Source organism: Oncorhynchus tshawytscha, linkage group LG20 (genome assembly GCF_018296145.1).
Source record: "Oncorhynchus tshawytscha isolate Ot180627B linkage group LG20, Otsh_v2.0, whole genome shotgun sequence".
Taxonomy (NCBI): Eukaryota; Metazoa; Chordata; class Actinopteri; order Salmoniformes; family Salmonidae; genus Oncorhynchus; species Oncorhynchus tshawytscha.
In genome coordinates this window covers 12,915,521-12,932,895 of record NC_056448.1, presented here as the reverse complement: position 1 = coordinate 12,932,895, position 17,375 = coordinate 12,915,521, and the positions used below count along the sequence as shown (strand labels likewise).

Below are 17,375 nucleotides of genomic sequence, written 5' to 3'. Positions count from 1 at the left end.
GTTACCCTGATCACTTACTGTATGTAGCTGGGTAATTCCCAGAATGGGGAATCCTATGCCAAATGTTGACATATGGTAAGCAGTAGTGTCCCAATGGACTCACCAGCAGTTTAAATTAGTACCATTGAGGCTTTTCCTCTCATTTGCAGGGTGCCAGAATACTGCGAACTATGAGGTGGTTTCCTCACCTTACCTCACCACCACTGTGAAGAGCTCAGCTCTGCTATATCTCAGCAGACAGCTTGTACTGCAATTCCCATGGCACATCAGAAGAAGCTCAGTCTCTTGTAGTATCTGTAAACCTGACGAGATAACCCGGGATTAGTCATAACAGAGATGGAATGGAGATTGTGATCATTTGTTGACGCGCTCTAGGCTTACAGTAAGCTATTTGAAGAGGAGGGCTCTTCTCTCTCTCTCTTATAGATGCAGTCTCACTGAATGCAGAACCAATGTCACAGTGCGAGTTCAGCTGTATTATCATAAAAAGAAAATCCTGTTGAATGATAGAGAAGTCTCATGAAATGGATGAGCAGCCCACTGGGCACACCATGTCATTTCAACATTGATAATTGGGTAATATTTAGTTGAGACGTTATTCAATGAGATTACAACCTATATTCACCCACTCAGAAAGACAGCCAAAAGTTAGTTGAATTACCAATGTGTTGTCACTATGTTTTCAACCATCTAAAAGCACAACCAAATTCCAATGGAAAAACAATGTCTTGTTTTTAGGTTAGTTGTAACCCAAATGTCAATCACTGCACTTTCAACAAATTAAAAGCACAGTGAAGTTCAAATGGGAAAACAATGTCAGCTATTTTGTTTAATTATACAACAGATTCTGTTATCACTGTGCTTAATCTAATATCAGAACCAAATGACCTGGATTGCAGTTGAGATTACATTCAAAGTTTACATGGTCCAAGTGATCAATGCCGTTCGAGATTCTGGGCAGATTATTACAGCAATTGTGAAAATCTCTTCAGCGCTGTGATGACCAATGCATGGTATCTTAAACATGCACACAGCTGTATTAAGGCCCTTACTCACACACTTTATAAGATTACGTAAGACATTTTAAGTTACAGTAACCTCAAAATGTGGCCATGGATGTGTTACTCATTTTAAGGTTGAATGTTAAATTAGTTTGCAAGATAGCCTTAACTTTAGGCTATTTACTGTATTACAAAAGTAGGATTGAATTGTGTTTGTTTGATAACTCAACCAAATATCAACATTTAAAGGAGATGTATCTACTGCTTGGATAGTTCCATCTGAGTCACTGGCTTAATCCCATTCCTTAACTTTTATTTTAATCTGAAATCAACCAGAGCTTGAAACCCTAGGCCTATTTTATTGTCTATTTTTTTGTGAATTCTGGGTTGAATTTAGCTGAATAGCTGTGGATGACTGCAATTGCTATTATAAGCCTAAACAGCATCATTGATGATATACTGTATGAGTGAGAAAGTATGGTCGGTCACATTTAATTTATTATGTTAAATCTACCCTTTGGAATGACTTTGATAGCAACAGTGAATCTATTTAGTTGGAGTGGAGATCTCTCAACAATTATTCTCACAATAGCACATTGGTAATAGACAGTGACAAATAAGCAAGGCTGTTCTTGGATAAAACCCTGGATGGGAGACTAAATGGTAGCTGTAGATATAGTGGCTTGTGAAAGTATTCACCCCCTGGGCATTTTTCCTATTTTGTTGCCTTACAACATGGAATTAAAAAATATTTTTGGGGGGGTTTGTATCATTTGATTTACACAACATGCCTACGACTTTGAAAAAGCATTTTTAATTTATTTATTGTGAAACAAACACCAAATAAGACAAAAAAACAGAAAACTTGAGTGTGCATAACTATTCAGCCCGCAGCAATTACAGCTGCAAGTCTCTTGGGGTGTGTCTCTATATGCTTGGCACATCTAGCCACAGGGATTTTTGCCCATTCTTCAAGGCAGAACTGCTCAAGCTCCTTCAAGTTGGATGGGTTCCGCTGATGTACAGCAATCTTTAAGTCACACCACAGATTCTCAATTGGATTGAAGTCTGGGTTTTGACTAGGCCATTCCAAGACATTTAAATGTTTCCCCTTAAAACACTCAAGTGTTGTTTTAGCAATATGCTTAGGGTCATTGTCCTGCTGGAAGGTGAACCTCTGTCCCAGTCTCAAATCTCTTGAAGACTGAAACAGTTTTCCCTCAAGAATTTCCCTGTATTTAGTGCCATCCATAATTCCTTCAATTCTGACCAGTTTCCCAGTCCCTGTCGATAAAAACACCCCCACAGCATGATGCTGCCACCACCATGCTTCACCTTGGGGATGGTGTTCTCGGGGTGATGCGAGGTGATGGGTTTGCGCTAGACATAGCGTTTTCCTTGATGGCCAAAAAAGCCATTTCAGTCTCATCTAACCAGAGTACCTTCTTACATATGTTTGGGGAGACTCCCACATGCCTTTTGGTGAACACCAAACGTGTTTGCTTATTTTTTTCTTTAAGCAGTGGCTTTTTTCTGGCCACACTTCCGTAAAGCCCAGCTCTGTGGAGTGTACAGCTTAAAGTGGTCCTATGGACAGATACTCCAATCTCAGCTGTGGAGCTTTGCAGCTCCCTCAGTTTTATCTTTGGTCTCTTTGTTGCCTCTCTAATTAATGCCCTCCTTACCTGGTCCGTGAGTTTTGGTGGGCGGCCTTCTCTTGGCAGGTTTGTTGTGGTGACATATTTTTTCTAAGTTTTAATAATGGGGCTCCGTGGGATGGTCAAAGTTTCGGATATTTTTAATAACCCAACCCTGATCTGTACTTCTCCACAACTTTGTCCCTGACCTGTTTGGAGTGCTCCTTGGTCTTCATGGTGCTGCTTGCTTGGTGGTGCCCCTTGCTTAGTGGTGTTGCAGGCTCTGGGGCCTTTCAGAACAGGTGTATACAGTGGGGCAAAAATGTATTTAGTCAGCCATCAATTGTGCAAGTTCTCCCACTTAAAAAGATGAGAGAGGCCTGTAATTTTCATCATAGGTACACTTCAACTATGACAGACAAAATTAGAAAAAATCCAGAAAATCACATTGTAGGATTGTTCATTAATTTATTTGCAAATTATGGTGGAAAATAAGTATTTGTTCACCTACAAACAAGCAAGATTTCTGGCTCTCACAGACCTGTAACTTCTTCTTTAAGAGGCTCCTCTGTCCTCCACTCGTTACCTGTATTAATGGCACCTGTTTGAACTTGTTATCAGTATAAAAGACACCTGTCAACAACCTCAAACAGTCACACTCCAAACTCCACTATGGCCAAGACCAAAGAGCTGTCAAAGGACACCAGAAACAAAAGTGTAGACCTGCACCAGGCTGGGAAGACTGAATTTGTAATAGGTAAGCAGCTTGGTTTGAAGAAATCAACTGTGGGAGCAATTATTAGGAAATGGAAGACATATAAGACCACTGATAATCTCCCTCGATCTGGGGCTCCACGCAAGATCTCACCCCGTGGGGTCAAAATGATCACAAGAACGGTGAGCAAAAATCCCAGAACCACACGGGGGGACCTAGTGAATGACCTGCAGAGAGCTGGGACCATAGTAACAAAGCCTACCATCAGTAACACACTACGCCGCCAGGGACTCAAATCCTGCAGTGCCAGACGTGTCCCCCTGCTTAAATCATATGGTCAGATGAAACCAAAATATAACTTTTTGGTCAAAACTCAACTCGTCGTGTTTGGAGGGCAAAGAATGCTGAGTTGCATCCAAAGAACACCATACCTACTGTGAAGCATGGGGGTGGAAACATCATGCTTTGGGGCTGTTTTTCTGAAAAGGGACCAGGACGACTGATCCGTGTGAAGGAAAGAATGAATGGGGCCATGTTCGTGAGATTTTGAGTGAAAACCTCCTTCCATCAGCAAGGGCATTGAATATGAAATGTGGCTGGGTCTTTCAGCATGACAATGATTCCAAACACACCGCCCGGGCAATGAAGGAGTGGCTTCGTAAGAAGCATTTCAAGGTCCTGTAGTGGCCTAGCCAGTCTCCAGATCTCAACCCCATAGAAAATCTTTGGAGGGAGTTGAAAGTCTGTGTTGCCCAGCAACAGCCCCAAACCATCACTGCTCTAGAGGAGATCATACCGGCCAAAATACCAGCAACAGTGTGTGAAAACCTTGTGAAGACTTACAGAAAACATTTGACCTCTGTCATTGCCAACAAAGGGTATATAACCAAGTATTGAGATAAACTTTTGTTATTGACCAAATACTTATTTTCCACCATAATTTGCAAATAAATTCATTAAAAATCCTACAATGTGATTTTCTGGATTTTTTTTCTCATTTTGTCTGTCATAGTTGAAGTGTACCTATGATGAAAATTACAGGCCTCTCTCATCTTTTTAAGTGGGAGAACTTGCACAATTGGTGGCTGACTAAATACTTTTTTTGCCCCACTGTATGTACTGAGATCATGTGACAGATCATATATTTATTTAACTAATTATATGACTTTTGAAGGTAATTGGTTGCACCAGATCTTATTTAGGTAGGTTTCATAGCAAATTGGGTGAATACATGTGTGCACCACTTCTCAATTAAAAAATTTAAAAAATTAAAAAAAAAAAAAAATTCATGTCACTTCCCCAATTTTGATTATTTTGTGTATGTCCATTACATGTAATCCAAATAAGTCTACATTTAAATTACAGGTTGAAATGCAACAAAATAGGAAAAATGCCAAGTGGGGTGAATACTTTTGCAAGGCACTGTAGATCAATTCTCCAGTAGAAGGTGCTGCCCACCCAGCCTATTTAAATATATATTTTTTCATAGTGGATGTAAAGTTGAAGATCTGATGTTATTTTAAAGGTACAAATAATTAAACATTATCACGTTTCAGGTAAGACCCAAATGCAGACTGTGTTGAAGTAACAATGTTTATTACAGCAACAGGGGTAGGCAAATGACAGGTCAAGGCAGGCAGGGGTCGGTAATCCAGAGTAGTGGGGCAAAGGTACAGGACGTCAGGCAGGCTCAGGGTCAGGGCGGGCAGAAAAGGTCAAAACCGGGAAAACCAGGAACAATCAATAATTAGGAACAGAGGTAAAAAGCCTGGTAGTCTTGACGAAACAAAACAAACTGGCAACAGACAAACAGAGAACACAGGTATAAGTACCCAGGGGATAATGGGGAAAATGGGCGACACCTGAGGGGGTGGAGACAAGCACAAGGACAAGTGCAACAAATCAGGGTGTGACAAACATATTCTATATAAAGTATGTCTGTGTTGAAATGTGGTTGCCATGATGAAATGTCACCCTCAAAAACAACAATTGATTACTTTTTACAAATCCTATGTATTTTTCATGTAGATTACACGTCACAATACTTGACAAACTATGTTGAAAAATGTTGATTCAACCAGCTTGTGCACAGTGGGAGGTCTCTATAAAAATATATATCTAACACCAGCTTCAGCAAATACAGTGAGATGGCTGTGAATAAAGTAATTTAATCTTTGATAGATGTATGCACAACCAAAGAGGCTTTTAAATATTTGACGACCATATAAACACCATTATCAGTCAGTTGGCTCCACACAGTCTAGCTATTTTTTTTCCATTTTGGTTTCATTGTCGTTAGTCATCAGTTGGGAAAGCATTAGGGACAGTGCAGAATACAGCTATATCACCCATACAAGAGCTACAAGCCGAGTGAGACAGATGAGCAGAAAAAACTGTCCTCCTTAGAGAGAGAACCAATGGTCCTGAGGCACTGGGGAAGACTAGAGCTCAGGCTCAGAGGTTATCTTGTTTTTCAAGGGGAACGGCGCAGACAGACCCCTGTCGAGATTCCCTTTCTGGGCTTGCTACACCAGAAATGTTTTATTTCTGCTCTATTCAATAAAGAGCAGATTGATCGAGGAGATTTTAATACACATCTAGATTGGAATCTTTTTTTAAGTGACTTCCAGGTGGAAATGGAGGAATTGACTTAGAATGTAAATGAAAAATGAATTCTACAATAATGGAATGTGGTTTGGTGCGTATTCATAGTGCTGTCACTGCTCAGGAATGTCAGCAATTCCAAAGATCAGTCTTGTACTGTGAGCATTAATAATTGTAGACGACATGAGACTTCAACTCCAGTCAATGATCTGCAGCTGTGCAATGACTTTGAAAAAAATTGACAGGCGCAGGCAGCAAGCTAGACTTTGTCATTTTACATTCTTGAAGCAACAGACCATGACTTTAACTCAATACCTCTACAGCTTAAGCTAACTTTGGAACTAACTTTGCAAAAAATTACATTTGAAATTAAATCAGGATATGCCAAGGAACCTAAAAGGCGTTCAAGTGTAACTCTTCTTGGAACAGGACCAATGCGGTGGCCATACCCTTGACATTTAATGAAGAACTAAGACAAATCAAAATTACAAACTCATTTTCCAAGAAGGTGGTCCTAGTCAAGAATCTATGACCCTCAACCTCTCTCACTCATTAATAACTCATTCCTAATCATATCTGACAAAGAGCCAAGGTCACTGGCTAGCAAAATCATACCTTTATATTCAGTATTTGTCAATGAACATATCACGATATGTGTAGATCAGTGGGGCTGTGCTGAAATAGTAAAGAAGTACAAACAAAAATAAGTGATTTATTGCTGCCCACATAACAGTCAGTCACTGGTGACTGTCTCTACAGCCACAACACTCCAAGGGGTGTTGCATTTGTCATTCTGATGGCATCATATCTCAACAGTAAAAGACAACAAGAGGTGGCACTATATGAGCTATGAGACAATTGTTCAATCACACCCATTGGTCAGGTGGAAGTAGGACATTGGTTGCTATTATTGTTGTGAGGCATTGAGCAGGGCTGAATGATGTCTGATGGCCAGGGCGATGTGACCCCATCTCTCTGTCAGAGCTCATGGGATGTCAGTCTGACTGATGCAAAGACTTGAAATCCCAAATAGGGTTATGCGAGACTTGTGAGGGAGGAAGAGGAGGGGGGAGGAATCTCTCTTTCAGTGAGATGATGAAGGAAAGACAAAGGTGATAACCTGACAGCAGATCAAACAGAGCCAACAAACAGAGCCACACAAGGAGGGGGATGAAAAATAAACAAACATCAGCCTAGCTGTCTGCTTCCAAGAGAACACACTAAACAATGATTTTATTGGCAAAGGACTGTCAACGCAAGCTATTGAGCCACTCCTTTTATTGTTTTAACCGCCTATCTCTATCATTGTATGTGGTGAAAACCTCATTATTATCACAAACTGTTTATTACAATGAGGCCCTGGTATTTGTATCAACCTTCCTTATACAGCCAAGAGTAGAGAAATCCATAAAACTACTTGGTACACTCGGCTGTCCCCATAGAATAACCCTTTTTGGTTCCAGGTGGAACTGTTTTTAGTTCCAGGTAGAACTTTTTGGGGTTTCATGTAGAATTCTCTGTGGAAAGGGTTTTACATCGAACCCAAAGGAGTTCTACCTGGAACCAAAAAGGGTTCAGGCTCAGGTTGAACTATTTTTGGTTCCAGGTAGAACCCTTTTTGGTTCCAGGTAGAACTCTTTAGGGTTTCATGAAGAATTCTCTGTGGAAGGGTTTTACATGGAACCCAAAAGACTTCTACCCAGACCCAAAAGGGCTCTACCTGTGTAACAGTTTGCTTCCATCTCTCTCCTCACCACTACCTTGATTCGAACCAGCAACCCTCTGCATACATCAACAACTGACACCCTCAAAGCATTGTTACCTATCGCTCCACAAAATCCACAGCCCTTGGAGAGCAAGGGAAACAACTACTTAAAGGCCTCAGAGCGAGTGACGTAACCAATTGAAACGCTATTATCGCGCACCCCACTAACTAGCTAGCCATTTCACACCGGTTACACCTGAAACCAAAAAGTGTTCTAGTGTTCCAAAAAGAACCATTTTAGGTTGTAGATAGTCCCTTTCTTTCTAAGAGTGTACGGAAAAAGATAACCTTGGCAATGGCATATTAATCTCCATCGTACATAGGATGTGAAAACTGAACAATAGCTATCAAAACAACTTACTCATTGATTTGACTATTATAAAAATCATTAATCATAGTTTTCCTTTGATGTGCTTTCTGGGAAGGATAACAGTTTGCTATAAAAGCACTCACTGTAATTGTAACGTGTGATTTGTCTTGATCCTGCTGTTGTGTCCCAGAGCAGTAAGGTCAGTCTGACCCTGTCCGCAGAATAGTTGGCGCTCTGCCTATGGTTAGGGACACACAGACACATTTCTTTTCAGTCCTCAGTACACAAAATAGGTTCCGATATGCCTTTTATCAATTGCAAACATTTAACGGAAGGTTAACACATGAATGCAAGTGCTCAAGGTATTCATCACAACTAAAGTGATGGGAGTCTCGACTAATTTGTTTTCATGCTATTACTATTACTATTACCATTCTCCTGTCAAATGGAACTGAGTTTGTGGTGTCTAATTACTTCACTATATTGTAAATCAGACCCCATGCATGTTTTATAGTGGATGCTGTGGAGGTATTTGATGATTGATCCCACAAGCCGAATCCTTCGGACTTTGTCTCAGCTCACTAAATATAAATGGCCTATGGCCCCTCAGTTGCTCATTGTTTCACAGTAAACGTACAATTGGGCTACTGTCTAAATAACCTGGATTATACATTCAGCAGGGGAATATAGAATCCAGTTCCTCAAAACACATGCTCCACTTTGCAGTTAGTCGTTTTCAAACCCGTTGAGTCTTGTTAAATTAAGTAACTGCAATATTTAAAACCTATTTTGCACTAGAAGGCTTGTTTGCCAACAAATGTGGATTTAAATTGGCACAAGTTGAGGGAAAACAGCCTATGCACAATTTGCATGGATTGTGTACAGATTTAGTATAGCGTTTTGATTTAATTTGTATACCTCATTTGAGCACAGTATTGTTGAAGTTTGGTGTGTTGAAATCTGATATGAATGTATGCTTCTACACCTTCTACACCGTACTTCTATACCTGCATTGCTTGCTGTTTGGGGTTTTAGGCTGGGTTTCTGTACAGTACTTTGAGATATCAGCTGATGTAAGAAGGGCTTTATAAATACATTTTATTTTATTTTATTTTATTTTATTTGATGTATGCATAATTGCCTCGCCTGGTTCACCAACTACTTCTCAGATAGAGTTCAGTGTGTCAAATCGGAGGGCATGTTTTCCGGACCTCTGGCAGTCTCTATGAGGGTTAAATTCTCGGGACGATTCTTTTCTCTGTATATATCAATGATGTCGCTCTTGCTGCTGGAGATTCTCTGATCCACCTCTAACGCAGACAACAGCATTCTGTATACATCTGGCCCTTCTTTGGAAACTGTGCTAACAAACCTCCAAACGAGCTTCAATGCCATATAACACTCCTTGCGTGGCCTCCAACTGCTTTGAAATGCTAGTAAAACTAAGTGCATGCTCTTCAACCGAATGCTGCCCGCACCCTCCTGCCCGACTAGCATCACTTCTCTGGACGGTTCTGACCTAGAATACAGTATGTGGACAACTACAAATACCTAGGTGTCTGGTTAGACTGTAAACTTTTCTTCCAGAGTCACATCAAGCATCTCCAATCCAAAATTAAATCTAGAATCTGCTTCCTATTTCACAACAAAGCCTCCTTCATTCATAATGCCAAACATACCCTCATAAAACTGACTATCCTACCCATACTTGACTTCGGCAATGTAATTTACAAAATAACCTCCAACACTCTACTCAGCAAACTGGATATACAGTCGTGGCCAAATGTTTTGAGAATGACAAAAATATTAATTTTCACAAAGTCTGCTGCCTCAGTTTGTGTGATGGCATATACTCCAGAATGTTATGAAGAGTGATCAGATGAATTGCAATTAATTACAAAGTCCTTCTTTGCCCTGCAAATTAACTGAATACCAAAAAAAAACATTTCCACTGCATTTCAGCCCTGCCACAAAAGGACCAGTTGACATAATGTCAGTGATTCTCTCGTTACGAGGATAAGTGTTGACGAGGATAAGGTTGGAGATCACTCTGTCATGCTGATTGAGTTTGAATAACAGACTGGAAGCTTCAAAGGAGGGTGGTGCTTAGAATCATTGTTCTTCCTCTGTCAATCATGGTTACCTGCAAGGAAACACGCGCCATCAGCATTGCTTTGCACAAAAAGGGCTTCACAGGCAAGGATATTGCTGCCAGTAAGATTGCACCTAAACCAACCATTTATGGATCATCAAGAACTTCAAGGAGAGTTGTCAAGAAGGGCAGCTAAGAAGCCACTTCTCTCCAGGAAAAACATTAGGGACAGACTGATATTCTGCAAAATGTAGAGGGATTGGACTGCTGAGTACTGGGGTAAAGTCATTTTCTCTGATGAATCCCCTTTCCATTTGTTTGGGGCATCCGGAAAAAAGCTTGTCCGGAGAAGACAAGGTGAGCGCTACCATCAGTCCTGTGTCATACCAACAGTAAAGCATCCTGAGACCATTCATGTGTCGGGTTGCTTCTCAGCCAAGGGAGTGGGCTCACTCACAATTTTGCCTAAGAACACAGCCATGAATAAAGAATGGTACCAACACATCCTCCGAGAGCAACTTCTCCCAACCATCCAGGAACAGTTTGGTGATGAACAATGCCTTTTCCAGCATGATGGAGAACCTTGCCATAAGGCAAAAGTGATAACTAAGTGGCTCGGGGAACAAAACATCGATATTTTGAGTCCATGGCCAGGAAACTCCCCAGACCTTAATCCCATTGAGAACTTGTGGTCAATCCTCAAGAGGCGGGTGGACAAACAAAAACCCACAAATTCTGACAAACTCCAAGCATTGTCTTTGCAAGAATAGGCTGCCATCAGTCAGGATGTGGCCCAGAAGTTAATTGACAGCATGCCAGGGCGGATTGCAGAGGTCTTGAAAAATAAGGGTCAACACTGCAAATATTGACTCTTTGCATCAACTTCATGTAATTGTCAATAAAAGCCTTTGACACTTATGAAAAATATCTAAAGACACTGAAGCAGCAAACCTTGTGGAAATTAATATTTGTGTCATTCTCAAAACTTTTCTAACTTTAAGCATCAGCTGTCAGAGCAGCTTAGCGATCACTGTACCTGTACACAGCCAATCTGTAAATAGCACACCCAACTACCTCATCCACATATTATTACTTACCCTCTTGCTCTTTTGCACCCCAGTATCTCTACTTGCACAACATCATCTGCACATCTATCACTCCAGTGTTAATGCTAATGTCACAACTTCTGCCGAAGTTGGTTCCTCTCCTTGTTCGGGCGGTGTTCGGCGGTCGACGTCACCGGTCTTCTAGCCATCGCCAATCCATTTTTCATTTTCCATTTGTTTTGTCTTGTTTTCCCACACACCTGGTTTTTATTCCCTCATTGCATGTTGTGTATTTAACCCTCTGTTTCCCCCCCATGTCTTTGTGTGGTATTGTTTGTTGTAAGTGCTTGTGCACATGTTGACTGATGCGCGTCGTGTTTTGTACCCATGTTGGTTATTTCTTTATGCCGTTGGGTTTGCAATTAAACTGCTCCGGCTATTACCTAGTTCTGCTCTCCTGCGTCTGACTTCCCTGCCACCAGTTACGCACCCCTTACAGCTAAATTGTAATTATTTTGCCTCCATGGTCTATTTATTACCTACCTCCCTACTCTTCTACATTTGCACACACTGTACATAGATTTTTCTATTGTGTTATTGACCGTACGTTTGTTTTTGTAACTCTGTGTTGTTGTTTTTGTCGTACTGCTTTGCTTTATCTTGGCCAGGTTGCAGTTGTAAATGAGAACTTGTTCTCAATTGGCCTACCTGGTTAAATAAAGGTGAAATCAAATAAAATGTAAAATAATTTGCTCACTTTGTACTAGCTGATTCTGGAAGGCCCTCACCTTATTATCTGTTGTGTTTCCCTGTCCTGCTCAGGCTCAGCCTTTATTTGTGGATCTTCTTATGCACACATTTCTCAATAGTGATGTACTGTATCTAGGTAAACTCCAGGTCAAGGATATTTCACACCTGATCTAAACAAACTTATCAAGCCCTTTACCATTTTGATGAGGATTTTGTTTATTTCCTCTAAGATCTGATATGGAAACTATTCCAAACCCCCTAGCTACTGCTAATAGGCTTGTAGCCTCTCATCATGTGCTAAAGTATTCTGTTTGAAGTGAAAAAGGTACAGTTGGCATCAAATATGCAAAACTTCCTGTCTCTCTGTTGTTTGATGCAAATACACACTCAGAGATTTAAAGCTCTACAAATTCAGCTGAGCAATAAAAATATCAGCCAACTAGCTGCAATAAGATATGAACCTAAAGCCACCTTACTCTAAGTCTGAGCCTTATTAACAGTTATCTGTGGGTAGTTTGAAAGGTCAGGACAGCTATGTTGTGTGGTGGGGAAATCTGAACTTCCCATTATCAGTGCATTAGAACATCAGACTAGTCTCAATCCTCCTATCTGAGTTTTGTTCCTTCATTTCTCCACAGAGATCCGTGAGGCCTTCAAGGTGTTTGACCGAGATGGAAACGGATACATCTCAAAGCAGGAGTTGGGGGTGGCTATGCGGTCACTGGGATACATGCCCAATGAGGTGGAGCTGGAGATTATTATCCAAAGGCTGGACATGGATGGTGAATCACAAACACACACAATTTTAAATGCTGTTCACTGAGATCATTCAAGATAAGGCCTTTGCTCCATTACATGTGTAAAAGTGTCTGACTGACTGACATATTGACTAAATATCCACATTCCTATCCCTGCAGGAGATGGCCAGGTTGACTTCGAAGAATTTGTTGCACTGCTTGGACCTAAACTTATTGCTGCTGGGATGCCTGATAAGTTCCATGGGGCGGACTTTGACTCAGTATTTTGGAAGGTATCTGCTATCACCCCACTCATCTACCTCCTTCTCCTCTTTCTTTATCAGAGCTAATTATGGCTTAATATTTCCTCATTGGAGTGAGATGATTTTCCTGAGGGCTTTCAAAGCTTTTGTGATTATAAACCACAGTCAGTCTAATTAAAATTACCATAAAAAACATGATAGGAGCTAAATAATCATTAAAGAGAGGGCAATTCCACTGTGGTTATGACATCACGTATTATATTCCTAATTGCCGTTGCAAGCGTTCCCCAGAGATTCAAATTTCTATTCAATTTATTCATGAGAGAGAGTCTATTCCAGAGCCATGTTCAAACAATTAAAACAAACACTTTATTAGTTGCTTTATCGTTTAAATTCTTCATCACTGTGATGAATGGATCATTACATTGGATGTCATAATAGTCAGGAGGCTGTTCATGATTTTAAATGTAATAGCAGTACAAATAATTCACATCTAAAAAAGCTCCAGGCTAATCAAAATGTATGTTTTTCTAAATGAAATGTGTGAAATTTGATATAACATAATCCATTAATGGAAATGTATTCACCACAACTGTGTCGGTGATGGGATGGGATAGAAACCTTTGCACCACCTCCAGTCGTCTTACATTGAAATGCTCCTCTGTGTAACCTTGCTCAAACATTGATATGCAGACAGATACCTGTGCTCAAGTGTTTGTGTCTGGTACTGTGTCCCCCAGTGTGACATGTCGAAGCTGACAGTGGATGAGCTGAAGAGGCTACTGTATGACACCTTCTGTGACCACCTCACCATGAAAGACATTGAGAACATCATCATGACCGAAGAGAGCCACCTGGACAGTCAAGCGTGCCAAGTGGACATTGACAGTAAGAGGTTTCAACCACTATCAATAAGTGTGACCGGTGTAGGTTGTCCCTTCATTTGTGTTTTGATCGGCTTACAGTTGACCAAACGATCAGGGTTAGTGTTGATCTTTTAGTCTCTGATAATGACAGGACAAACTTCCATAAACAAATGCTGTGCTGCTCTTACAGTTGAAGTCAGAAGTTTACATACACCTTAGCCAAATACATTTAAACTCAGTTTTCCACCATTCCTGACATTTAATCCTAGTAGAAATTCTCTGTCTTAGGTCAGTTAGGTTTACCACTTTATTTTAAGAATGTGAAATGTCAGAATAATAGCAGAGAGAATTATTTCTTTCAGCTTTTATTTCTTTCATCACATTCCCAGTGGGACAGAAGTTTCTACATACACTCAATTAGTATTTGGTAGCATTGCCTTTACATTGCTTAACTTGGGTCAAACATTTCAGGTTGCCTTCCACAATAAGTTGGGTGAATTTTGGCCCATTCCTCCTGACAGAGCTGGTGTAACTGAGTCAGGTTTGTAGGCCTCCTTGCTCGCACATGCTTTTTCTGTTCTGCCCACACATTTTCAATAGGATGGAGGTCAGGGCTTTGTGATGGCAACTCCAATACCTTGACTTTGTTGTCCTTAAGCCATTTTGCCACAACTTTGGAAGTATGCTTGGGGTCATTGTCCATTTGGAAAATCCATTTGCGCCCAAGCTTTAACTTCCTGACTGATGTCTTGAGATGTTGCTTCAATATATCCACATAATTTCCTACCTCATCATGATTCCATCTATTTTGTGAAGGGCACCAGACCCTCTTGCAGCAAAGCACACCCACAACATGATGCTGCTACACCCGTGCTTCACGGTTGGGATGGTGTTCTTCGGCTTGCAAGCCTCCCTATGTGCAGTTGCAAACCGTAGTCTGGCTTTTTTATGGTGGTTTTGGAGCAGTGGCTTCTTCGATATAGGACTCGTTTTACTGTGGATATAGATACTTTGGTACCTGTTTCCTCCAGCATCTTCATAACGTCCTTTGCTATTGTTCTGGGATTGATTTGCACTTTTCACACCAAAGTACGTTCATCTCTAGGAGACAGAATGAGTCTCCTTCCTGAGCAGTATGACGGCTGCTTGGTCCCATGGTGTTTATACATGCGTACTATTGTTTGTACAGATGAAAGTGGTATCTTCAGGCGTTTGGAAATTGCTCCCAAGGACAAACCAGACTTGTGGAGGTCGACAATTGTTTTTTTGAAGTCTTGGCTGATTTATTTTGATTTTCCCATGATGTCAAGCAAAGAGGCACTGAGTATGAAGGTAGGCCTTGAAATAAATTCACAGGTACAATTCCAATTGACTCAAATGATGTCAATTAGCCTAAGAAGCTTCTAAAGCCATGACATCATTTTCTGGAATTGTCCAAGCTGTTTAAAGGCACAGTCAACTTAGTGTATGTAAACTTCTGACCCACTGGAATTGTGATACAGTCTTTAAACAATTGTTGGAAAAATGACTTGTGTCATGCACAATGTAGATGTCCTAACCGACTTGCCAAAACTATAGTTTGTTAACAATACATTTGTGGAGTTTTTGAAAAATAAGTTTGACTCAAACCTAAGTGTATGTAAACTTATGACTTCAACTATATATATATATATATATATATATATATATATATATATATATATATATATACACACACACACACACACACACACACACACACACACACACACACACACACACACACACAGAAAATGATGTCATGGCTCAAGAAGCTTCTGATAGGCTAACATCATTTGAGTCAATTGGAGGTGTACTTGTGGATGTATTTCAAGGCCTACCTTCAAACTCAATGCCTATTTGCTTGGAAAATCAAATGCCTCTTTGCATCATGGGAAAATCAAAATAAATCAGCCAAGACCCCAGAAAAACAATTGTAGACCTCCACAAGTCTGGTTCATCCTTGGGAGCAATTTCCAAACGCCTGAAGGTACCACGTTCATCTGTACAAACAATAGTACGCAAGTATAAACACCATGGGACCACACAGCTCTCTTACCGCTCAGGAAGGAGATGCGTTCTGTCTCCTAGAGATGACTGTACTTTGGTGTGAAAAGTGCAAATCAATCCCAGAACAACAGCAAAGGACCTTCTGAAGATGTTTGAGGAAACAGGTACCAAAGTATCTATATCCACAGTAAAACGAGTCCTATATCAACATAACCTGAAAAGCCGCTCAGCAAGGAAGAAGCCACTGCTCCAAAACTGCCATAAATAAGCCAGACTACGGTTTGCAACTGCACAAGGGGACAAAGATTGTACTTTTTGGATAAATGTCTTTTGGTCTTTGAATCACAAATATAACTGTTTGGCCATAATGACCATCGTTATGTTTGGAGGAAAATGGGGGAGGCTTGCAAGCCGAAGAACACCATCTCAACTGTGAAGCACGGGGGTGGCAGCATCATGTTGTGGGGGTGCTTTGCTGCAAGAGGGTCTGGTGCCCTTCACAAAATAGATGGCATCATGATGAGGTAGGAAATTATGTGGATATATTGAAGCAACATCTCAAGACATCAGTCAGGAAGTTAAAGCTTGGTCGCAAATGGATCTTCCAAAGGAAGAATGACCCCAAGCATACTTCCAAAGTTGTGGCAAAATGGCTTAAGGACAACAAAGGCAAGGTATTGGAGTTGCCATCACAAAGCCCTGACCTCCATCCTATTGAAAATGTGGGCAGAACTGAAAAAGCGTGTGCGAGCAAGGAGGCCTACAAACCTGGCTCAGTTACACCAGCTCTGTGTAACGGTCGTCGTCGGTGGAAGAAGTTGAGGACCAAGGTGCAGTGTGGTATTTGTCCATATTTATTAAATGAACACGGAAATAACAAAATAACAAAGAGAAACGACCGAAAACAGTTCTGGCTGGTGCAGACACACAACAGAAAACAGAAAACAATCACGCACGAAACACAATAGAAAACAGGCTACATAAATATGGTTCTCAATCAGGGGCAACGATTGACAGCTGCCTCTCGGGCTTCCTTTCCAGCCGTGTTCCCTCAAAGCGCTGGCTCCCTTTACCTACTGCCTCCGCTCTCCTGGCTGCCTCCATCTATTCCCATGGGAGGCGATCCCTTCCAGCCAGGATCTCCTCCCATGTGTAGCAACCCTTGCCGTCCAGAATGTCCTCCCATGTCCATTCCTCCTTATAGCGCTGCTCCTTCTGCTGCCTGTACCACGCTGCTTGGTTCTTTGGTGGTGGGTGTTTCTGTAACGGCTGTCGTCGTGGAAGAAGGTGAGGACCAAGGTGCAGCGTGGTAAGTGTTCATGATTTTTAATAATAATCCAAACTGAATAACAAAACAACAAAGAAACAACCAAAACAGTTCCGTCTGGTGCAGACACACAAAGACTGAAAACACACACCCACGAAACCCAGGTGGAAAAAGGCTATCTAAGTATGATTCTCAATCAGAGACAACTAACGACACCTGCCTCTGATTGAGAACCATACCAGGCCAAACTCAAAAACCAACATAGAAAAACAAACAGACTGCCCACCCCAACTC

At 41.0% G+C, this 17,375-nt stretch overlaps 1 protein-coding gene across 1 annotated transcript in view; it reads left to right on the top strand.

Moving 5' to 3' along the window:
* The window catches only part of LOC112219468 (calcium-binding protein 7), a 28,976-nt gene that overhangs the window by 8,733 nt on the left and 2,868 nt on the right, over positions 1–17,375 (top strand). The window contains exons 2-4 of the mRNA XM_024380732.2: positions 12,559–12,702; positions 12,838–12,950; positions 13,661–13,808. Coding sequence (XP_024236500.1) covers positions 12,559–12,702; positions 12,838–12,950; positions 13,661–13,808 — 405 coding nt within the window. The remainder of the gene's footprint in view (positions 1–12,558; positions 12,703–12,837; positions 12,951–13,660; positions 13,809–17,375) is intronic.